This window comes from Fukomys damarensis, unplaced genomic scaffold, assembly GCF_012274545.1.
Source record: "Fukomys damarensis isolate Sample0158 unplaced genomic scaffold, DMR_v1.0_HiC HiC_scaffold_28, whole genome shotgun sequence".
Taxonomy (NCBI): domain Eukaryota; kingdom Metazoa; phylum Chordata; class Mammalia; order Rodentia; family Bathyergidae; genus Fukomys; species Fukomys damarensis.
This window is the reverse complement of record NW_022900940.1, coordinates 37977144-38002454: the sequence shown is the minus strand read 5'-3', so window position 1 is coordinate 38002454 and position 25311 is coordinate 37977144. Positions and strand designations below refer to the sequence as shown.

General features: G+C 34.8%; 1 protein-coding gene across 2 annotated transcripts in view; it reads right to left on the bottom strand.

Annotated features, from left to right (window-relative positions):
- Positions 1–22532, bottom strand: part of Tasor (transcription activation suppressor) — a 38367-nt gene extending 15835 nt beyond the window's left edge. For both annotated transcript variants that reach the window (XM_019205806.2, XM_010612701.3), the window contains exons 1-13: positions 22444–22532; positions 21155–21227; positions 20678–20769; positions 20178–20339; positions 19411–19535; positions 17107–17138; positions 16140–16245; positions 15206–15309; positions 15012–15115; positions 6272–6344; positions 5918–5989; positions 4289–4993; positions 92–498 (exon numbers count right to left, since the gene is read on the bottom strand). In XM_019205806.2, coding sequence (XP_019061351.1) covers positions 92–498; positions 4289–4993; positions 5918–5989; positions 6272–6344; positions 15012–15115; positions 15206–15309; positions 16140–16245; positions 17107–17138; positions 19411–19535; positions 20178–20339; positions 20678–20769; positions 21155–21227; positions 22444–22461 — 2073 coding nt within the window. In that variant the 5' untranslated portion in view covers positions 22462–22532. The remainder of the gene's footprint in view (positions 1–91; positions 499–4288; positions 4994–5917; positions 5990–6271; positions 6345–15011; positions 15116–15205; positions 15310–16139; positions 16246–17106; positions 17139–19410; positions 19536–20177; positions 20340–20677; positions 20770–21154; positions 21228–22443) is intronic.
- Between the last annotated feature and the right edge of the window lie 2779 nt (positions 22533–25311).

Genomic DNA, 25311 nt, shown 5'->3' with positions numbered 1-25311 from the left:
GGCAAAACCACCCTCTGAAAGCATACTCATTTCCTCTCTGACACATACTGAAAAGCAAACAAAGATAACCAAAAGATACATGTATGCTTACTTCTTTCAAATGCAGCTTATGGTCAATGCCTACTTCACTGGTGGATACAGCAACTGGATACTTTAAAGATGAAGTATTCACTTCCAACAAAGGGCTCTGCATGCCCTTAAAATGTAAATTTTCAATTTTCATACCAGTAGGCTGCTCATATTCTTTCTTATCTGAGACAGAGTTCAACTTATACTCATGTTTCTGCCTTAGCTCTTCGTAGGAATCGTCAGTGTTCAATCCTAAGGCTTTGTTGACTGTGTCTGTCAGGGATGCATCAGAATGGCGTGCATTTGCTAGTGTTTCTGACAGCCAATTAAACAGCTTATGAATATCACCACCACCAGAGTTACAGGTATCCTGCTGCGGCCGTCTCAAGTCAGCATCATGCCCAACTAAGCCAATAGGCTGTGGAGACTCTGAGAAAAAAAGAAAGAAAGTTCAACTCTGGAACTTAAGTTCAAAAGTCAGTATACATATTTTAAGTCTTCCATTCCTCTTATATTTTGTCCTTAAAGCACTGGCTAACACTCGTAAATCTAAGCTTTATCTTGAATGACTAAACTACTTAAAACCCATACTGAAGCTAGGATATTAAAGATACCAAAGAAATCTCCACCAAACTTGTATCAAGAAAAAAATACTATGTGACAAAACATGTTAGGACACAGTGCCAGGCAGGTATAAATGTGGACAATCTGCACAACTAATATATTAAACTTTCAAAGGAGCAGACATTCACAAAATCACGTGTTTTCAGCCAGATGTGGTGGTGCACACCTGTAATCCCAGCTACTTACAAGATTGAGGGAGAAGGATTGTGGGTTTAAGGCCAACCTGGACAATTTAATGAGACCCTGAATAAAAAAAAGGAAAGGGGAAGTCATATGCTTTGAGGCTAGTGTGTACATTTTGGCTTCTAATTTAGGAAGGTTATAATGAACCACAGTAAAAATAAAAGAAACAATATGTACTAATTGTAAATCTGTGTAATATTATATAATTATGATTCTAATAATAGGAAATTACAGAGCAGGCAAAACTAATCCACAGACAAAAACCAGAGCAGTAGGAGGCCTGGATGAGCTTAACTAACTACAAAGTGAATTTTGAAGGGTAATGAAAATGTTCTAAATACTGGAATGGTGGCTACACAAATGTCAAACTCATTAGATTATATGCTTAAAGTGGGTACACTATACATATTATACCTCAAACAACAGAGGAGGGATTCAGAGGTCACCTCATAAAACAAGTGGATTCACCACCAAATCAAGAGCAAGACATTTTAAAGGTTATAATGCACCCTTCAAATCTCTACTTTCAAAACTAAAAAACATGCAAAGTAACTAAAAAGTAAGAAATACCTAGAAATCTTATCTACACACTTCTTCCTTGGCCCCATTTTCCTTTTAATCTAATTATCAAAGCTTTCCATTTATTCATTCATTTAAACAGAGTCTCACCATGTAGTTCAGGTCGGCCTTAAACTTACTATGTAGTCCAGGCTGGCCTCCAACTCATCAGCAATTTTACTGCTTCAGCCTCCTGAGTGCTGGGATTACAGGTGTGCACCACCATGCCCAGCTTCTAACATTTAAATTGTTGACAAAACTTGACTATTATTCACACACAGAGAATTAACCAATTACCAGCCACAAACTATTAAGTGGCTATTATGCACTCAGTACTCAGAAATACAGTAGAGTTTAAAACAATGCTTTGGAGTCAATGAGAACTGAATCAGTACTAGATTTTGCCACTATGTAACTTTAGATAATGTCATTTACTACCAGGGATGGTTTTCTGCAAAATGAGGATAATAATGCCTGCTACCTGCCAGGTGTGGTGGTGCATGCCTGTAATCCCAACACTAAGGAGGCTGAGGTGGGATCGCCACAAGTTTGAGGCCTACTTTGGCTTTGGCCATGTAGTGAGCTCAAAGTCAGCCTTAACTATGTAACAAGACTGTCAAAAAAACAAAAGAAAGAAAGAGAAGGAAAAAGAGAGAAGAGGGGGAGGGAGGAGGGAAGAGGGAGGAGGGAAGAGAGGGGCAGGATGTAGCTCAGTGGCACTGTGCCTGCCTGGCAAGTGCAAGGTCCTGAGTTTGATTCTCGGGACCAGAAAAAACTGAAAGTCCATATAAATAAAGCACCCAGAACATAGCACTTGAAAGTGTCAAAGACACAGGCCAACACTTTAGACAGTATGTATCAGTAGGCATCAACAGGTTCAGCACAGATCACAAGTTCAACACAAGTTGAAGGAGATGCAGACTATCAATGAACAAGACAACCAGAAAGCTGAGGAAGGTTCTTTGACTTGCCAACATACAAAAACTGAAAGAAGGGCCTGGGATTTACCTCAGTGGTTCCACAGCCTGCATCCCAAGTTTGATCCCCGGAACCAAAAAAACAAAAACTAAAACTAAAAGAGGTGCAAGATGCTTCAAGAGAAGAGAAAAGGAAGTAAAAGACTGACCAGGACATAGTCAAGGGAGATGAATCTTAATATAGTATATGAACGAATGGGGAAAATAGCTGGATATGGCCAGTTTACAACAATGTCAAGTACAGAAGATGAGACTGATTACAAGTTAATACATCAATACTGACAAGAACATGATAGTGGAATGAATCAAAGAAATTAATGTCAGGAAAGTCACCAAGGAAATGAGAACATGGACAACGAAAGTAACGTTGGGGGAAAAAAAATACAAGGGAAAAAAAAACCCTCCTCCAAGTTACTGCAGACAACAGCTCTGTCAAAAACAACTTATTCGGAATGGGGCTTTAAAAAACTAAGTGGTCGGGCCGGGGATTTAGCTCAGCGGTTCGATGGCCTGTCTCGCAAGCGCAAGGACCCGAGTACGATCCCCGGTACCTAAATAAATAAATAAAAAGCTCAGTGGTTCCACTGCCTGCCTTACAAGTGCAAGGTCCTGAGTTCAATTCCCAGAACCGCCCCCCCCAAAAAAGATTTTCTGATTTAAATTAAACTTAAATAGTGCTCACTTCGGCAGCACATATACTAAATTAAACTTAAATAATGACACACACTAGCAACTACTATATTGAATTAGTACAAGAATAAAACAGATAAAAGTCAAGACATAAATATAGATTGCTGGGAGCATAAAAATGTAATAAGGTCATTGATCTGCCAAAACTAGTCAGATAATAAATTTGAAAAGACAAAAAAGCCAGGCAAGGCATGGTACAATCCCAGCACTCAGGAGACTGAGGCAGGAGGAGTGCCTTGAGTTCCAGGCCAGCATGAGCTCGATAGGGAGTTTAAACTAGTCTAGACTGCTTAGCAAGAACTTATCTCAGAAAAAAAAAAAAAGAAGAAAACTGCTCAATCGAAAATGGAGGCATACTCAAAACCTGCCATAATTAAAAACAACAGTACAAAATGTGCATTATCATAGTAAAGGTTCCTGAATGCAAAAACAATGTATTTTATGCTAACGGGTTAAGAATGTGAATATCTTAAAAACTTAAATGATAAAAATATTTTATTTTAACTTACTTAAAATATTTAAACAAATACACTTAAGAGTCTCCATTTTTGTCTTTTCTGTCAATCAAAACAGAAAGCAAAGCAAAAAAAAGTAGAAGACACTTGGATTCTAGGGTAGAAAATTCTGTTTTCAAATCTAAGAAATATTAATGCTCAAAAGGTTCCTTTCATTAACATCCTAATAGAACCCAGTATTACCTGTCATGTAAAGGCACAAGATCCCAATGATGAATGTAACTGTACTGTATACCTAAAATGTACCAATAAACTCAATGAGGAAAAAAAAAAAAAGAACCCAGTGTTGTTATATTTCTCCAAATATGGAATTATAGGAATCTAAAAGGATGAGAAGGAAAATCACCAAGTATACTTTATTAGCCTAACTCAAACTATTCAGAAATCTGACATACTAGGAGAGGAGTGGAAAATGTATTCTGTATAGGATCAGACAGTAAGTTAGCCTTTGCAGGCCACAGACAGAGTCTCCCAACTCTGCCATGACAGTGTGAAAGCAGCTATATATACATGAATGAAAAGGCATGGCTGTACTCTAATATGACTTTCTTTACAAAAAGAGGGAAACTTTAGATTTGGCCCACAGGCTTTAATTTGCACACCTCTGTACTACAGGAAAGAACTAATTCCTATATTTTTGGACGTTATTATAAAAGAAATCTGTTATTTTACCTTCATACAGATGGTAATTTTCAGATAAATTACTAGTTTTGGCGAGCTTTCTCATATTTTCAGGTATGTCCTCAAGCTTCCTCTTCAAGACAGTCTTGCTTCTGGTATCTTCTGTGTCTGGGTCCCCACCAACATTTTTTTTCCTACACTGAATTAAATTAATCAATTCTTTGACTCTATCCTTATCATAATCCAAAGAATGACATGACTTTTGCTTTCCAGGTATAACAGTTTCACGCCTTGAGTTGTTTCGTTTTCCAAATTTCATTTTTGTACCATTCATTTCTTCTTCTTGACCCTCATAATCTGAAAGTGGACTAAACTGTTGAAGTTTTTTATTTTCTTCAAATAGTTCTTTTAGTTTACAAATAGGCAACTGATACATTTCAGGCCGAAAAATATAGGTATGCAAACAATCATCAATATGGGACTTATGTTTTGGTGCTGAGTATAAGAATCTCTTATCATCTAATCGTGAATCATATGAAAACATAAATTCTCGTTTACCTGAACCAAAACCTCGCTTAAAAAATTCACTTACATACTTTTCAACAACAGAATGAAAATTTATAGTGTTTATACTTTTGAATTCTTTTCGACAATGAATCAAAGCAAACTGCAAGAACTGAGCTATTCTTAATATATCTGGTACGCTCTCATGCTCGTTCCTCTCCTTTGGTGCTACACTGGTTGAAAGTTTTTGTGCTGTAAATAAACAACAAAAACAACAATCAAGAAACTCATCAAATACAGATATACACACTTCCAAAAATCTGTAACAACATTTATATATTAATATTGAACTAAATAGCTGTATCCTAATACATACACAAGTATATAATACAGCATGTCCAGAAGCCAAAAAACAGGCCAAATTAAAAATCAAAACAAGTAAAGTAGCAGAATCTATTTTTAAAAGACAAAACACACAATCAATAATTATCTTAATTTCATATGGCCCTAAGCAATTCAAATATTGGTAAGCAAAACAAAGTGGAAGGAGAAATACAGATGTCAAGACCTGAGACTTCAAACAAGATACTCCTGCAAATGATAGCAATTCCTTTCTCTCTTAAGTAACAACTTTAACTTCATATAAACTCTCTTCCCTATAAGCAGATACACAGGACAAAGCAGCCACAACTGAGAAATACAAAGTTATTAGTGAAAACAGAAATGCATTCTTAGTCTAACAGTACACTACTACTCGGAACTTATATAATAATATTAAAGTTTATTCTTACAAAGGGTGAATAGCAAATTTTCTCTAATGAAAAAATTCTCATCAATTCTGAATTTTAATTTGCCTATAATTTAATCTGACACATGATAAAGAGAAATATGAATGAAAAATTCACTAAGAAAAATAACTATATAAAACTCTCAAAAGCTAGCTGCAGTACAATAACAATTGTATCAAACTTTACTGATGAAAAAGCAATGATAAAACCAAAATAATTTTTCTTAATTAGATAAATACCAAGTCATGTGTTTTAAATTGTTAATACCTCTGATTCTCCCCAGTATTTCCCAAAACGTGATATAGGAAAGATAAAATGTTAAGTTATCTGAAAATTTTCAATAACATGTAGGTATAAGTAATTAGATTTGGAGAGTTAAAGAACTTACAAGTAATTATGCCTCTAGGTTCTTGAAATAGAAACAAGGCATGTAGGATTCGAGACTTGACAATCTGATGTTCTAAAAAACAGAAGCCAAATTCATTAGCAATGTGTTTTTGTGGGGTTTTGTTTTTTGTTTGTTTTGTTTTGCTGTTGGCAGAGACAAGGTATCACTATGTAGGTTCAGGCTGGCCTTGAACTCACTAGGTAGCCCCGGCAGCCTCAACTTGTGGCAATTCTCCTGCCTCAGCCTATCAAATGCTAGGATTATGGGCATGTGGCATCACACCCAGCAGCAATGTGTTCTGACTGAAAGATTTTTTTTTAAACCATTAAAAGGTAAAGAGAGATGATCACCTACCATATGGAGAAACCATCTGATATGGAGAAAGAAGAAAAAGGAATCCTCTGTCTCCCAATGGTTTAACAAGAGCCTGCATTTTGGAAAAGGAAAGAAAATGTATCTGCTTTATTATTACTTACTATATATAAGTCATACACATAGCACTTTCCCCTAATTATAAAGAAAAAAGGTCTTAATCATCTTTTAAGGCAAAATATTGCTTCTCAATTCATTTAAAATTATTTAATCCTTGCACTGCTCCTCCCCAGAACAACAACAAAAAAATCTCTTGTCTTTACCAACTCTGCTGACTAACAGAATTCCAATCAAATTTGTTTTCATAATACAACTAGAGAATGTTACTAAGATAATCTCCATAATTAACTGTGAAGCCAACTTGTTAATTTTTCCCTAAAGCAAAAAATATAAGTACCAAACTAAAGATTTCATATTTTCATCACCAATTTAAAAGATGTTATTAAATTGCCATTACAGTATTGCATGTCAGGTTAATCTCAAATGAAAAATATTGCCATAGCTAATGCCACACATATTTAATGTTTTGCAATTTCTCCTGCCAGAGATTACTTGAAAGATCGGTAACACAAGATTCTGGAGGACATTAAGTTTATAATGAGTACAGAGAGTAACACATGAAAATACCAATAATTGTGCAAGACAGAAAAGTTTCCTAAGAGATTTATAAAGGAAAAGAAATGGAAAAAACAGTTTGTTTACAATAGAAAAAGATGGTCTAGAAAGGTTTACTGAAGGTAGACTTTTGAAGATCAGGTGGGTCTGATAACAGCCTGAGACTGTGGAAAGTACATTTTAGGAGAGCCAACATCATCAGCAATTGCAAGTTATAATACAGTTACATGGACAGTCTGAAGGCATTATAGTACTTAGTATTAGCAAACTGAGAAAAGATCAGTTCGCTGAGACAAGACTAAGATAAACATCTAGAAAGCCAGATCAGGTATCAGAGTGTAAAATAAACAAGAACACCAAGTTAGCCAGGAATGTCCTTGAGAATACACTCTTTTGTAATGCACTGTTTCCTTAAAACAATAACTAAGAGCTGAGTATAGTGGCACATACATTTAATCCCAGTTATTTGGGAGGCTGAGACAGGAGAATCACAAGTTGAAAGCCAACTTGGGGCAACTTGGTGAGACCCTATCTCAAAATAAAAAGGCTAGAGAAGTAGCTTATTGCAAAGGCACTGGGTTTAATCCTTAGTATTGTCAAAAAAAGATTCACAGTATTTTTTGAATAAACAGATGAGCAAATGAGGAATTGAGCAAGGTAGATGAACATAAAAGGGACAGTTGAGTTCTGAAAGAAAACTTGTTCTACCTAAATTCCTATTAAACAATGCCAGTAAGCAAAATCTGAATGAAAACTAGTAATTTAAAGGACAAAGCCAGGCGTGGTGGCACATGCTTGTAATCCCAGCACTCGGGAGGCTGAGGCAGGAGGATCGCTGTGAGTTCCAGACTAGCCTGGGCTACATAGTGAGTTCCAGATCAGTCCCAACTACACAGTGAGACCCTGTCTCAAAAAAATTTTTTTAAATAAAAATAATAATAAAAATAAATAAAGGACAAAAGGTGACTGTGCTACTCATTCACATTTAACAAAAATATTGTTTGAACACACAAATGTACAGTGGTTTCATATCTGGTGATTTCAAGAGTCCTGGTAGATCAACTTCCCAAGGAACAACTTCTCCCTTTTCAATTCAACCAGTGCCAAACTCTTAAGATGCCAAGTGATGCTCAAGCAGTTCATTCTGGCAGCATGCTTGTAGGACTGATGGTGGAAGTAGGCTGGTAAGATGGACCACATACAGTCTAGGGGTCATAGATTGACTGACCAGAGAAGGTCTCCGGGGACCATTCTCAAAGGCTGGGGAATCCTTCCCCTTTTTTATACCTGTAATCATTCTAGATAGGTAATTAAATGCTTATATCATTAAAGGAGTTTAAGTCACGGTATACTTTGATTCATAAAAGTTACCTCTTTACAGAGAAGGTCTTATCTCCTGGAAATCTCCAAGCCAAGCTGCATGACATTGCTAAGTGACATGTACTACTAGTCCCTCAAGATGCTTAAAGTGAGCCTCATCTTTATCATTAATCTTGTAGCCATATCTCTTTGAGAGTATGTGCTGCAAGTGGACAATGTACCTGCTTATTTTTTAAAAGATATACTTTAATCCAAAATGTTTAAATATTATATTCCTTTAGCATTCTGCCCAACTCCAAGGTGTCAAAACAGGATGTTGGGGAAACAAAACATTTTCATATTCTGTGCTCACTGAGGAAAACCAGCCACATATGTTTAACTTCTCACCCACTCCAAATAGAGTACCTAGGCTTTATAAATTTCACTGGCCTAGGGACCTAAAGGCTCATACTTTAAGGAACTTCGATGTACCCAGAAAACCATGACGTACAGATGGTCTACAAAGAGAAATAATTGTAAGGTAGACAGAAGCCCTAGCAGTTATATCTGTGGCTGGAGCCCAAAGAAACACCTTCACTCCTAAAGGAAAGGAAAAGCCAAGAGCTCTATGTTCTTGCTGCTTCTACTTATCATACCTTAAGTGTTTGTTCCCTGTCAGAAAACAATATTAACCCAAGCTGTCAATTTTTCTTACTTTATTCTATGTTGACTTATCAAATAACATTAGAGGCAATATGGAACCAATAACTACTAAAAAGCATATAAGGAGTTTATAATAAATCACCTAACTTAGAAGGGAACAGACTATTATGTTAGATTCAGTAGAAAACACAAATTCAAACATCTAAAGGCTTCAACTACGAATTGTCAAATACAAAATATCAAATAACTCACTGAAATATTTATAGAAATAAAACTCAGAATTGAAAACACGTTCACACAAAAGATTATACATCAATGTACTTCACTGATTTAGACCTATTCCAATTTTTTTCTATTTTTGGTTTTTATTAGTAAGTTTGTAGAACATAATGATTACATTCTTGAGTATTGGCACAAGTACACAACACATCTTAAATCTTCATTGTCTTCTCCTCTCTCTCTACCTGTGCCTCCTCCCTCCATCTCTTAATCCCCTTCCCAAAAGATCTCCCTACTTATTATCTTTCACTTTTTACTTCATTTATATACAGTTTCTCATATAAGAGAAACCATGAAATATTTAAGCTTGTGAAGTAATGATTTTAATAGTCAAAAAGAGTAATTGGGCATGGTAGAACACACCTATAATCCTAGCACTCAGGAGGCTTAGCCAGGAGGATTGCTGTGCATTCAACGCCAGCCTGAACTGCACAGCAAGACCCTATCTCAAAATAATAATAGTCAAAAAGTGAAAACTACTAACAAACAAAAGGCGGCATTACCTACATACTGCAACTAAAGTTCATCCATAAAAAGGAATGAAATGCTGATACACATTATAACATGGATGAATTCTGAAAGTACAATATGCCGTTAAGAAGTCAGGCACAAAAGGCCTGGTTCTATTTATATACAGTGTCTAGAATACAGAAATCTGGTGCCAGGGATTTAGCTCAGTGGTTCCACTGTCTGCTTCGCAACCGCAAGGTCCCAAGTTTGATCCCCGGTATTAAAAAAAAAAAAAAAAAAAAAAAATCCCACCTTATCAGCATGAGGCCTTGGGGGACATCTAAATAGAATACACAAATCCACAGAACAAGTAATGGTTGCCAGGGACTTGGGGAAGGGAAGAATGCATGTGAATGGTTAAGGGATACAAGAGATTTTCTTCTGGGATAATGAAAATTTTTCAAGAATTAGTGATGATAGTTACACAACACTATCAATCTACAAAAAAACTACTGAATTGTACACTTCAAAAAGGCTAAAATGTTGAATTTGATATTGTGTGAATTTCATTTCAATAAAAAAATGGCAAGGAATACCAAAGTTTATATCTAGCTCATAGAACAGTGCCTAGTACATAATGGATACTAAATAAATACACTGGAAAGAATTAATAAAAACCTGTTAGAAATGACCAGGCAGATTCAAAAAGAATCAAATAGCTGGGTGGGGTGGCACATGCCTACAATGCCAGCACTCAAGGCTGAGGCAGGTGCATCGCCTGAAAGTTCAAGGCCAGCCTGAATTACACAGTGGGACTATCTCAACGAAATAAAGCAAAACAAAATAAATCAAATATAACTTTCAGGAAAAAAAAATTCTCTATGAAATTAGAAACTCAATAAATAAATGAAACAGCAAATCAGACACAGCTGAAGATATAATTTTTAGGGCCAGGGATTTAGCTCAGTGGTTCCACCGCCTGCCTCGCAAGCACAAAGCCCCGAGTTCGATTCCTGGTACCAAAAAAAAAAAAAAGAGAGAGATAATTTTTATATTAGAAAGCAGTCATGATGAAATTTAAACTGCAGGACAGATGAACAAGTAGATAGAAAACAAAAGAGAGATTAACAGAAATAAAGGACAGAATGAAAAGGTTATGACAAGGTTCTTCATAGCCCTAAATGGCATACAGAGACAACAGCTAACAATTTTTCCAGAAATGAAAATAAAAACTCATAGATATGGAAAAATATACATCAAGCTGGGCAAGTACGATATCAATACCTAAATAATATAAGTGCAAATCATCAAAGACCAAAAACAACAACGACCAGAAAAAAAACAATGACCAGAAAAAAACAATGAACTATATAACAAATACTCACTGAGACCAACAGCTGACATTTTAAAAAAACAGAAGCCAAATACAAGAAAAATATGCTTGTCATCCCAGAACTCTCTATCCAGCATCCAATAATTAAAGAGTATACATCCCTCTCAAACATGAGCATGTACAAAAACTGACCATACAGGTCTCTTAAAGCAATCTCAACAACTTCCAAATAATTCTACCTGTTCAACTGCCATACAATTAAATTAGAAAAGGAAAAGTACATTTGGAACTAAAAACACATATCTCTACATCATGTATCAAAGTAGAAAACATAATGAAAACTAAACCATACTTAGAAGTAAATGATAACATGGACCGGGGATTTAGCTCAGCGGTTCAGTGGCCTGCCTTGCAAGTGCAAAGACCCGAGTTCCATACCCGGTACCAAAAAAAAAAAAAAAAGCAAGAAGTAAATGATAACAAAAATACAACACATTAAAACATGGAAGCTGGGCATGGTGACATACACCTGTAATCCATGTACTCTGGGAAGCTGAGGCAAGAATACTACAAGTTTGAACTTTGCCTGGGCAACTTAGTGACTTTGGTAAGATCTTGTCTCAAAATTTAAAGAATAAGAAGGGCTGGGGATCTAGGGATGTAGCTCAGTAGGAAGGTCCTAGATTCAATCACCAGTACCAAAAAAAAAAAAAGTGGAATGCAAATAAAGCGGTACTTGAAACTAAGAATTCATTGTCTTTTTTTTTTTCAAGTTGTCACAAATTAACAAAATAAACCTGGGGGAAAAAACATTAATTAACATCAGAAATAAAATAACAAAACAAAAGTACTACAAAAAGGGCCAAAACCAGTATTTGATTAAGACAAAAAAGCAGACATCTGGGGGAAGTGTTAATGAGGAATAATGAAACAATGTGAAAGTGCTCATAACATATATTAAAGAAACTATATGAATGATTCTAGCCTACTGCATTTGAAAGCTTAGATGAAATGAACAAATTCCTAAAAAAACAAAACTATGTTAACTGACCCAAGAAGAAATAGCCTGAAAACTGTTAAAAGAAATGAAATCAGTATCTTAAAATCATTCATAAACCAAAGAGTTTTGCAGAAAAGTGCTACTCAACAAAGGATAAGTTATATTAATCTTATATAAGATTAATATATAATGTCTGTCTTCCACATCTATGAGGTCTGTATCTGGTTTCAGCCATCTGTGGATGAAAAATGTTTGAGGGGAAAAAATTCCAGAAGTTTCTAAACAGCAAAATTTGAATTTGCCACTCACCAAACAATATACTGAATCCATACGAAATGCGATGTAGGCATAACCTACTCTAGCTTCCCACCACCACAGTCTCTCTCCAGCTCTCGCTGTATGAGCACTGCCCTCATGTTTGCATACTGTGTAGTTAGCCCTACAATGAATGCGTTTATACTGAATATGTACACCTTTTATCATTACTCCCTAAAGGTATAGTTTAGCAACTATTTACAGAGGATTTTTATGGTATTGGTTATTTTAAATCATCTAGAGATGATTTAAAATACTATATGTGGAAGGGTGTATATAGGTGATATGCTCATATTATACCTTTTATACAACTTTTTTACACCTTTTTTGAGCACTCATGAATTTTGGTAGCTGTATAGAGTCATAGAACCACTCCCAAGAATATCAAAGGAGGATTGTACATCCATCCATATCCATCTCTTACAAAAAAGAAGAAATATTACCTAGCTTATCTGGAAAGCAAGTATAATTTTCACACAAAAATTAATAATTCTATCCTCGGTACCCACCCCCCCAAAAAAAATTAAGACAAGTACTGCCAACCTTCAGACTAGAAGTGCGCTAATGATGCTCCTGGTTCTCAGGCCTTCAGAGTAAGACCTACATCAACTCCCCTTGACCTCCACCTTACTAACTTACACATTTGGGATATCGTATCAACCAATTCTTTATAGTAAGAATGAAGTCTTGTTCTTTTACACACACACACACACACACACTATTGGTTTTTTTTTTTTTTTTTTTGGTACTGGGAATCAAACCCAGGACCTTGCACTTGCAAGGCAAGCACAGCACCCTTGAGCTAAATCCCTGGCCCTGTATTTGTTTTTCATTTAGAGAACCCTAATTAAAAATATATATATATATATACATTTGCTGAAATTCAAAATCCCTTCATGTGTAAAATGTGAAATCCAGAATAGATTTAAGACCGACTGCAAATTTCCTACTTAAAAAATGATGAAATGTCAAAAGTGTTCTTTGTAAAATCAAGAAGACAACAATGTCTAAAAATCACTATTTTTATCAAACATCAGACTAAAGGAACCTCGAATCCACAGTAACACTAAGTAAAAAATGTATTAAACTAGTGCCTGTAGTCCCAGTTAAATGGAAAGTTGCGGCTGGAGGATCCATCCCTTGATCATAGGACTTGGGAGACCAGCCTGGGAAACACAGTAAGACCTTATTACAAAAACAAAACAAAACAAAACAAAAATAACATTCCTCCCAGAAAATGAATCTGCATATAAATGCCAAGAACATACAAAAACTATCAAATATCACACTGATCTGACTCAATATATATATCAATTACACTTCTACATATACAACAAACAAAAAAATGCCCTGAAATGTGGCTACAGATGTAGTTCTACTGTAAAGCATATACTTAGTATGCTTAACACATCCAGGATTCAATCCCCAGTATGCCACCCCCTGCAAAAACATTACATACACACACATAAAATCAACATTAAAGAAACAACAACTTTTCTACACACCAGTAAAGAACTGAAACAAATTAGAAAAATTCCATTCACAATAGCTTCAAAAAAATGAAATTAAAGTACCTAGGAATCAACCTAACCAAAGAGGTAATAAACCTCTACAGTGAAAATTATACAACACTGAAGATGACACTAATATATGGAAAGATCTCCCAATATACATTGATTGTCAGAATAAGCATTCTATAGATTCAGTGCAGTACCAATCAAAATGCCGATGATTCTTCACAGAACTAGGAAAAAAAAAAATCCTAAAACTCATAAGGAAATACAAAAGACCCAGAATAGCCAAAGCAATCCTAAGCAAAAGGAGCCATCACAATACCTGATTGCAAATTATACTATAAAGCCGTACAAATAAAAACACCATGGCACTGGCATAAAAATAAACCCACAGAAATAAACCTATGTAGCTAAAACTGATTTTGACAGAGGAGCACAAAACATATACTGGAAAAAAGACAGTCTCTTTAACAAATGGTGCTGGTAAAACTGGATATCCATCTGTGGACAACTGAAACTTGGTATCCATCTCTCACTTCATACAAATATCGATTTCAAAATGGATCAAAGAACTATGTATAAGACTTGAGACTTTGAAACTGCTAGAATAAAACATGGTGGAAACACTTGAAGCCATAGACATAGGCAGACTTCCTAAGTAGGACTCCAACTGCGCAGGAAATAGTAACAAAATTTTACAAGTAGGCTATATCAAATCAGAAAGTTTCCACACAGCAAGAGAAACAACAGAATATAGAAGAGACAGCATATAAAATAGAAGAAAATCTCTGCCTGCTACTCTTCTGACAACTCAGTGAGACACTGTCTCAAAATAAAGAATAAAAAAGTGTAGAAGTACTTCAGTACAAAGCCCAGTGCTTCAGGACTGGGTTAAATCTCTATACCAAAAAAAACCAAAAAGATACTCAAAAAAATATGACTATCACATTCATAATTACAAAGTATAATAAAGATACTTCAAGAGAAAGATTAAAGAAGAGTGATGGTGAATCTTTCAGAGGTTTCAATGATAAACAATAGGCTGTAGCACATGTGCCATAGGCTTACCACCACTGCTAGAGAAGGTCTAGTGTCATGGCCAGAAAACTAGCCAAACTAAAATATTGTTAACTAAATTAAATAGTAGCAACAGAACTTTCTAGTACTTTCAGAAGCAAAATCTAAACTGAAATATTAATATAATCACTAATATGTTTTCAAAGAATAAGGAGTATTTCAAAACCTTTCACTCACAAGTTTTTCTTTATCTAGTTTTTGCAGTAAACTCTCCATGTTACTTCCAATTCTTGTCTTTTCTACAACTTCGTAAAGGCTGCAATACATTCCATTCTTCAACACTGACAAAAAAAAAACAGACACACACACACACACAGTAAATATCCCAAAGTCCACTTCTCATATATTTTAGTAAAATTAAATTACTTTACCTTCATTTGGACCTATATATGTTTCCTTATAAAACAGCGCTGGAGGAATTTTCTGTTTCAGATGATCAATACTCATGACTGTTTCAACATCTAACTTTTCAGGACTGGAAAAAAAAACAAAAAACAAAAAAATCACATGTGTCTTGCCCATATTTTTAACTCTGACAATATTATCTCTCTCAATCTCTCTCAATCTCTCTCTCTCTCTCTCTCTCTCTCTCTCACTCACACACACACACTGCTTAAAGGAAAATAGAAGGGTATATTGATTAATATTTCATTTATTCTAAAGAGAACTTAATATGGAAAAGTCTAGATGCCTAAACATAAACAGCCTCTAATATTAGCAAACTCACTTGCACAGCCAAAAGCTAATCCTATACGCCAATTTCAGTAATAACAAAGGGTTAAATATTGTCATTTTATTGAGATAATTCAAGCACAAACTGTTAATTTTCAGATCTTTATGAAGGCCCAACATGTTTACCGTGGTGGAAGCAAAAGATCATGTTAGATCATTCTACTCCAACATATGCTGCATAGTACAGAAAATAGCCTATGTATTCTAACTTAACTTACTACATTAAGGCCTTTCCCACAAAGAACTGGTAACCTTTTAAGTCTAAAATATTCAAATTGCCAAATGAAAAATGTATCAAATCAGGATCAGACTTTTAAATATTATTTTTTTATTTTTAAATCACTAACAAAAATTTTTATGCCCCAAATGTGTGTCAACTAGCCCATCTTCAAATCAAGACAAAGAAGTAGAGGGTTCCTTGTATCAATTAAATTTCTAAAGTTATTAAATCAATCTTCTTAAAAATAAGTGTTTATATTTAAATTCTTCTGGAACAAAGCAAAATGTAAATATAAAATGGAAGAATTAAACAAATATTTTTCATCAACTGCTATTTTCTTATAACATACTTACAGCTTGATAGGCAAAAAAGCACGAGTGGCTGACCTCAGAGAAATATAACACAGGAGCTTTCCTTTATTTAAAAGCTGTCCTTTCCACAAGGTGTAGTTAAATTTATCTAAATTTAAAAAGTAACAATGTCACATGACAGCCCAAAGAAATAAATGTACAACACTAAAAATAAGGAATACATTTAGAAACAAGGTTTAACTAGAAAACAAACATAAAACTGCTATTTCCATTTACAGACAAGTTCAAATAATAGGATGTTTCAATTATCATTTCTCCTACAATAAAAATTCAGTATCAACAAGTAACACATTTTTCTGTCCAAATCTCATCAGAAAGCTAAGAAACAAAGACAATACTATCATCACTGCCTTTTTACTTCTCCCAAGAGACTTGTGTTAAATCTGGTATTACATGAATGCCCACAATGTCTGCTATCTTCTATTCACTCACTTTTCATTATGAAGAAACATAACAATAATGTCACTTTTAATCTTTACCCTCTTCTAAATGCTAAACCTCTGACGAATTTTATATTTTTTAAAGGCTGAGTTGTAGCTAGGCATGGTGGTACATGACTGTAATCCCAGAGGCTGGAGCAGGAGGATTAGCACAATTTCAAGGCCAGGCGGGAGTACATAGTGAGTTCAAGGCCAGCCTGAACTACATAGCAAGAACTTGTCTCAAAAAGAAAGAAAGAAAAAGAAAGAAAGAAAGACAGAAGAAAAAAAGGCTGAGTTGTGAAATCTATTTATCTTTAGATAAACAGATAGTTTACAAGTTATCCTTTGCTCCATCTTCAGAAGTTGGAGCTTCTTAAATTTAGGGAGACCTTATACTTGGATAACCAAGTATTAATGCTAAATAACATAGCCTTATCTGCTTTTTCAGATTTTTCTTTCATTATAAAAATAAAACAGAGCATTCATTTATTTTTGTTTATAAAACTAAAGAAATACAAGAATCTTACCTATGTTTCTATCTGCATTAAAGCTGTTAGATCTACAAATTGTTAAAAAGAGGAAAAAAAATTACTGATTGGTAAAAACATGCAAGTTAACATTTAGAACTTTTGATACAAGTGCCTTTTTGCAGGGCTAGGGACTGAACCCATGGCCTCATGCATGCTAGGAAAGCAATCAACCACTGAGCTGCTTACCCAACCTATAAATTGCTATTTGTAATGGTATACTGCATAAAAGAATGGCATCCTTCCTCCAAGTAAAACAACTTAATTTCTCATTATAGAATTTAATAAATCCAAGTGAACTTAAATAAAAAGTATTTATTTTGCTATTACCGCATTTGCCAAAGCTTTTATTCCAACCAAAAAAATAATCATTAACAGCGAAAAGTCCATTAAAGTTTCTTTCAATTATTTTATCTTTGTGATAAGATTAGAAAAAAAAGTGTATATTCACTTGACATTCAAAAATATTTACTAAATGTCAAATAGGAAGAAAAGGGCTAAAGGTGTAGGGGAAGACAGAAGGGTAGGAGAAAAGAAATAAGAGAAAAGAAAAAATATGAGAAAAGGACAAAATGGAAACAAAGTCTTTGTAAAGAAGGGAGGGTGGAGGGGGTGAAGGGAGGGCAGGGGAATGGGGAAAAAATGAGAACCAAGATCTGTCACATAAAGGTACAAGATCCCAGTGATGAATGTAACTATACTGTATACTTAAAAAGTACCAATAAACTCAATGAAAAAAAATTACTAATAAGATCCTATTATTTACCAGGCATCATTCTAGGTAACAAGATTACAGGAATAAACAAGACAAAGTCCATGCTGAATTTCAAAGAATTTACAATCTAATGAAGAAGACAGATGATAACCAAACATGTATAAAGCTTACCAGGTGATGATGGTTTTAAGTGCTATGAAGAAAAAGACATGGTATAAAGGTTTTAAAAAAAAAAAAATCAGAAAAGGCCTCACTGAGAAGGTTACATTTAGGGAGAGAACTGCAGTGTAGGAAAAACATATACAAATAAAGCAATTAGGGAAAAAAAAGAACAGACAGCAAATGCAAGGTCCCAAGACAATTAGCATTCATGGAACATTCAAGGTGCAGGATGGCTGTATGATCAAAGCTTATTTAACATAACACAGAAATCAGAATCAAAGAGGAATCAAAGAAAAGTCATTATTCCTAGGGGCATGACCTCCTAATAAATGCTAGATGTCTTTTAAAGATCATTTATTTTAAAAAAGTGCTATAGTAAATAAGCACATCATGGAGATCATAAACATAGGGTAATTTTTTAGAAAGGATAAAAACACAACTGTCTAATATTATATGGATTGATACCTGCAACCACAAATGGTTTCCAGGGCTCATTCACTGACATGAAAAATTGCTGCATTTCAAGTAACTTAAATAGATTACAGGATAATTTGACTTAGAAAACTGATAAAGAGGCCCACATGAAATACATCTATAAATGTTTCATCCGTGGCTTTTAAAACAGCAATATTTCGATCAGGCACATGCCTGTAATCTCAGGAGGCTGAGGAAGGAGGATCACAAGTTTAAGGGTAGCCTTGGCAGCAATTTAAGTGAGATCTTGTCTCAAAATTTTGAAATAGTTTTTAAAAGGAGTGGGGATATAGCTCAGTGGGAGAGTTCCTAGGTTCAATCCCCCCTACAGAAGAAAATTTTTTTCTAAATTAATAGCTATCACAAGTAATTGCAAACATGCACTGCAACTCAAAATGAAAATAAACATTTAACTATCTCACTTACATCTGTGTAAATTTACTTAATCCATTCGGTTAAAACATTTTCTAGAATCACTACATGGGGAAGAATGGGTAACTACTATGTATTTTGGTCACCTTAGTGTTATTAAGAAATTATCCGTGATACTCAATACTGGTTGATAATTAGAATCACAGGGAAGCTTTAAATAACTACCATGCCTAGGCTCCCTAGTATCAGATTTGAGTGCTTTGGGGAAGGGCTAGGGCATCATTTACAAAAGCTCCCCAATTTTAGGAAACCTAATAACCAAAATTTCACTTTTAAAAACTTCTATTAACTCAACTATACAAGCCTCCAGTGCCAAAAGAAACCAGATAAAGTTTACAAAAATTTTGATTTGTTTCCACATAGCCAAATGATCTTTCACAATGATCTTTTAAAAATCATCATGAACATTCAAACTTGAAATTAAGGGTTTTTTTAAGTTTTTAAGTGAGAAGGTACAAGTCCCTCTAACTCAGTAGTGTAGCATCTTACTCTGGATGATGTCTAAAACTCTTAAGTCTTACCTTGATGAGGAAACAAACTTTGGAATTTGTATATCATCTCTGTAAGTAAAAGACACAACTGCATATGGACAAACATGTCTTGGTCTTCGCCTTAGTTCATCAAAGCCATACTCATAAAAATAATACTAAAAATAAGAAAATGTAAAATTAAGTAGGCAAATAGTACAAAGTGAAACTTTGTATTTATCTGTCTGACTTTTAAGAAATCAAAACCATTTAAGCACGTCTTATGGAAAATTTCTTCAAGCTCCAGCCTGGCAGTTTAACTGAAAAAAATTGTAGTTTATATTTACTTTGTGACATGTAATATTCTATTTCTATTTGTATCAGAACCCAAGGTGGTACCACCACCACCACCACCACCACCACCACCACCACCACCACCACCACCACTACCACTACTACTACTACTACTACTACTACGTATTCCAAAGTATTCTTTTGAGGAGTTGGCCATTGGGAATGTAAAACAAATTTCCCAATAAAAACATTACAAATGAAACCTAAGATCCTAGGTCAGCTCTAGAAAGGTTAATTTGATTGAAAAAAAATATTATGGTCATAATTAATTACCATTTTGCTTATTACTTGAAAATAAAATATCTGGACTTAAATGCAAATAAATCAAAAAAGCAAGGTGGACAAGTCACTCAGAAACATTGGAATCTAGAAGAGACTGATGTGGCAGCAGCAGTGAAAGGGAAACAGTCTGAAGGATTCAGAAACAGGTATGAGGTCATAACATTAAACTGGATCCAGGCACATACCTGAGTAAGCTCATAGGCTCTGTAAGCCAAGAGTGATGTAACTCCACTTGCAGTCTTCGACACGTGACATTCATGCTTTGGTGTGGGGTCCAAAGCACTTTTATTTAACATGGATTCCAAGTTTTTCACACCCATGGGGTCATATATACTCTTTATTTTACCCTAAAATAGAGAAAACCCTTTCAAGTATTCGCCTAAAACTTGATTAAATAATTAGAAGTTCTATTCACAACACTCTTCATTAAGTTAAATTTACCAACGTATTACCCTGTTTTCTTTATTCTTCTCTTTAGAAGTGAAAACACACTCTTTTAAGTATAGTTAGCTTAATCAGATAATACACTCTCAAAAGTATCTTCACAAACTTAGCAAGCATGGACTTCAACACTAGCAAGTGTAGACTTTAACTTAATCAAACTCCTAAATACTTGAGGTCACTTCAAATTAAAATTCAAATAGAATGTTGTCTTTCATATGTGAAATGTAAAACCTGAAATTACCTTCATTATTTTAAAAATCACAACATCGCCCACTGCCCCAGCTTCCAAAGGATTAGCTTGTAATAAGTCAGCATATTTAGAAAGATAGATACCTAATAAAGACAGAAAAATTAAAAGAATTTAAGCAGGACATGAATACAAAAAAATTCAAATATTGAATAATAAAAGAAAAGATATATAAGGATAGTAGAGGCAGCTGATGTTTTAATCAAAGTAAAATAAACTGAGAAAAAGCATCACATTTTTCAAAATCATTTAGACTATAAGATATTAAGTAAACTTTGATCAATTAGAAACATGCAAACTCAAACAAAAGATAAAACTGGTTTTACATTTCAGAACCTGAGACTAGTCACCTTTTCTGGAAACAGGATAAACCATATACAAATTTAATTTCAAGGACTACAGCAAAAATTAATTAGATGTATTTTAATGGTAACTTAATAGTAAATATAAATGAAAAACAAAATAAATTACCCATGGAAGGACTGCCAAGAATTGTTATTTTGGACTGGCCCACTTGCAATCCTTTTTCACATATGCTTTGAACCTAAAAAACAAAACACTTCATCTTGCAATCATAATATTAAAAATATAAAAAAGTAATTTGTAAGCTTGCTTTAAATAAAATCTAAACTTCTAAGCTATATATATTTTACCTTACAGAAATTTCAAGCAAAAAAAAAATATATATATATATAAATGCCTAAATATCTATGTGAAACTAATACTTCCAAAGTCATCACATCCTGCCAGGCGCGGTGGCGCATGCCGGTAATCCCAGCACTCGGGAGGCTGAGGCAGGAGGATTGCTGTGAGTGAGTTCAAGACCAGCCTGGGCTGCATAGTGAGTTCCAGGTCAGTCTCAACTACAGAGTGAGACCCTGTCTCAAAACACCAAAAAAAAAAAAAAAACAAAAAACAAAACAAAGACAAAAACAAAAACACAAAGTAATCACATCTGGAATCTACATTTACACTAGGTATGATACATCAAATCCCTGCCTCTCACAATCATCCTCTTTTAGAAAAAATTAAAACCAGCGAAAGAAAAACACTTAAAGTAGCTCCACCTAAACATTTTTAATTAAAAGAAAAAAATAGCTCCAAGAACATATAATCAACAAGAAAATCTTTTTAACAAAGGGAAGTGCATTATCAAGTACATTCCAAGGGAAAAAAACAGGAGTGGTAGGGGGAAAATGAGAACATATCTAAAAAACCAATTACCAAACAATAAATACTTCTCCCCTCCCTCTGAATCACTTCCTCTACTTATATCAAGAAAGATACAGCCAGCAGTGACACCTGCATACAACCTCAGCTACTTTGGAACCTTAGAAGGGCAGATTTCAAGTTCAAGGCCAGCCTTGACAAGTTAGGAAACACAGCCGGCTCTTTAAAAAAAAAAAAAAAAAAAAAGCTGGAGGTGTACTGTGCTGGTGTAGCCATGCATGCCTGTAACCTTACTGGTATAAGAGGCAGAGGCGGAAGGATTACTGAGAGTTCAAGGGCAGAGTGGGCAATGTAGCAAGACCCTTCTCAAAATTTTAAAAAAGTAAAGAAAAAAGGGCTGGGGATGTAGCAGAGTGGTACATTGCTTGTCTGATATGTGGAAGGTCCCGAGTTCAACCCCTGGCAACGCAACGCAACACACACACACACACACACACACACACACACACACACACACACACACACACGACAAACAAAAAATTAGTTCAGATGGAAACATCTTCTAATTATTTTGTAAAGAGCCAACTCACCTGATATCGATCAACCATGAGAAATGCATAGGATTCTGAAAGTTCCTTATCTAAACGACCATCAGACTTCAGTTCTCTTCGCTTTTCAGTAAACTAAACAAAATTGAATGTATAACACTCCTTAGCATGTGCTTGTGATTTTTTAAAATATTAAATTTATATACATTTTAGGTATACATTATGATCATATTCATCATTGGGAATTTGTACCTATACATGATGTATCTTGGTTCTTTTTTTTTCCCTTCCCTCCCTTCAACCCCTCCCTATTTACAAAAGCTTTGTTTCCATTTTTTCTCTTTCCTTTCCCTCACCCACCCCCAAATTTGCCCTTCCCCTTTGAACATTTTCTTCCTATTTCACAATATCTATTATATATTTTGGTCCTCATTTACACTCTCATAACAGAAACAATTTGGTGTTCACACACACGTGTATGTCGTCTCTAGTTTATTTTTCTTCACCTTTTTTTTTTTTGGTACCAAGGATCGAACTTGGGTCCTTGCGCTTCTGAAGCAGGTGGCAAAACCACTGAGATAAATCCCCAGCCCTTACTTTATCTTTCTTTAGGGATGAGTAGTGCTCCATTTTATTTTTTTTAAAAAAAGCCTTTTCTTCTTCAATCACCAGTTGATTGGCATTTGAGCTATTTTCGGGATTTAGCTATTACAAACTGTGCCACTGTAAACATGGGTGTACATATGTATTACTGTGATATGATGCTTTTAATTCTTCTGGGAAGATACCAAGAAGAGGAAGAGCTAGGTCAAATGAAACCTCGAGTATTAGTTTTTTGAGTAATCGCCAAATGATTCATTTGGAACCAAAAGAGACCTAGAATAGCAGAGGTAATTTTAGGCAACAAAGGAAAGGCAGCACATATCACAATCTCCTACTTGAAACTATACTACAAAGCTGTGATTGAAAAAAAAAAAAAAAAAAAGAAGATGTGGAAGCAACTCCAGACACTCAGCAACCTCATCTTGGACAAAGGAGCCAGACACCGTCACTAGAGGATAGATAGTTTCTTTAATAAATGGTGCTGGAAAAATTGGGTTTCAACTTGCCAAAGATTAAAACTAGACCCTTATCTTTCACCATGCACTAAACTAAAATTGAAATGGATCGAAGATCTAACTATTAAAACAGAAAATGCTAAACCTGCTGGAAGATAGGCTAGGTAAAACTCTTGAAGCCACTGATGTAGGAAAAAACTTTATAAACAAACAGGAACTAGTACAAAGAATCAACAACTGGGATCTCATCCTATTAAAAAGCTTTTGCACAGCAAGACAAACTACCAACAGAGTGAAAAGACAACCCATAATGTGGGAAAAAAAATTACCAGCTGTTTCAGACAAACGACTAATACCTAGAATATACGAAGACTTCAAAAAAAATCACACCCCCAAATTTAAAGTCCCAATCCAAAAATGGGCATCAGAAATGAAGACATTTCTCAAAGAAACAGCAAATAAATATGCGAAACATCATCAACATCACGGGGTCATTTGTGAAATGCAAATTAAAACACTGCTGAGATTCCATCTCATTCCAGAAAGAATGGCTGCTATTAAATCAACCCCAATAACAAATGCTGGTGGGGCTGTGGCAGAACAGGAACCATTCCCCACTATTAGTGGGAGTGTAGACTGGAGCAACCACTGTGGAAACTGGTGTGGAGATTATGTTTCATTAAGCTAAGAGTTTCAAGAATTTTTTTCCAGGAAACCCAAAACCTATCAAAGTAGAAATGATCTTTTCTCTCCTTCTACTTCAATTTTTTTCTCCCCATTACTGGCTCTTTACCCCAGATCCTAGAATATGATTAATAATTATCCCAAATACTAGAATAAGCATCTAGTATTTATCAATTTTAATCAAAATTCTACTAAAATTATACTGTAATTCTCCAAAAGATTATAAGTTCATGCTTAGTTATCTCTGTATCTTCCATTTCTAACAAGGTACACTGAAAGAGCTAAGTGCTTTATTTTGACAACTACATATGAGAAGGGGCTCTAGGGATGTAGGGAGAGGGAAGAGAGGAGTACAGGGAAGTAAAAAGGACAATTGTATATGTATCACAATCACGTACTAATAAAAACTTTTTTTTTTTTTTTTTTTTTTTTTTTTTAGAAAACAGGGTCTCACTAGGTAGTTGAGACTGACCTGGAATTTACTATGTAGCCCAGGCTGGTCTTGAACTCACGAACCTCCTGCCTCACCCTCCCGAGTGCTGGGATTACAGGCGTGTGCCACCACGCCGGGCAAAAATATTTTTTAAATGACCAACTACTTCTAGACTATAAACTCACTTAGGACCAGGAAAAATGTTTAATTTCCTTATAACTGTTCTCAATGTCAAGCACATAAGATGTACATACATATCTACCTACATGACTAAAGAGCAATTTACATGATTAAAGAGAAAACTATGTTATCCTAAACTGCAGGCTTTCACTTTTATATACAAACAAATTTATATTCAAAACACATAATATCTGACTTTTTTTTATTATTCAGGCCACTACTGCTCTTTAATAATGTAATTAATATACTTTCAAACTAAGTTTTTACCTGAAATTAACAATCATACAAGAAACCACATCAAACTTCCCAAGTTTTCATTTTCTCTAGGCGTTATAAAACATTAATACCCTCTAGGAGTCTTTCAAATGTAAACTTTGTTAACACTTCATCAATCAGTACTACATTTCACAACCACTAGAGGTATATACGTTAATACCAGGTATGGTGTGCATGCCTACCAGCACTTTGGGAAGCTGAGGCAGAAGGACAGCAATTTGTTTGGGTTTTTTTTTTTTTTTTTTGGCACCGAGGATCAAACGCATAACCTTGCACTTG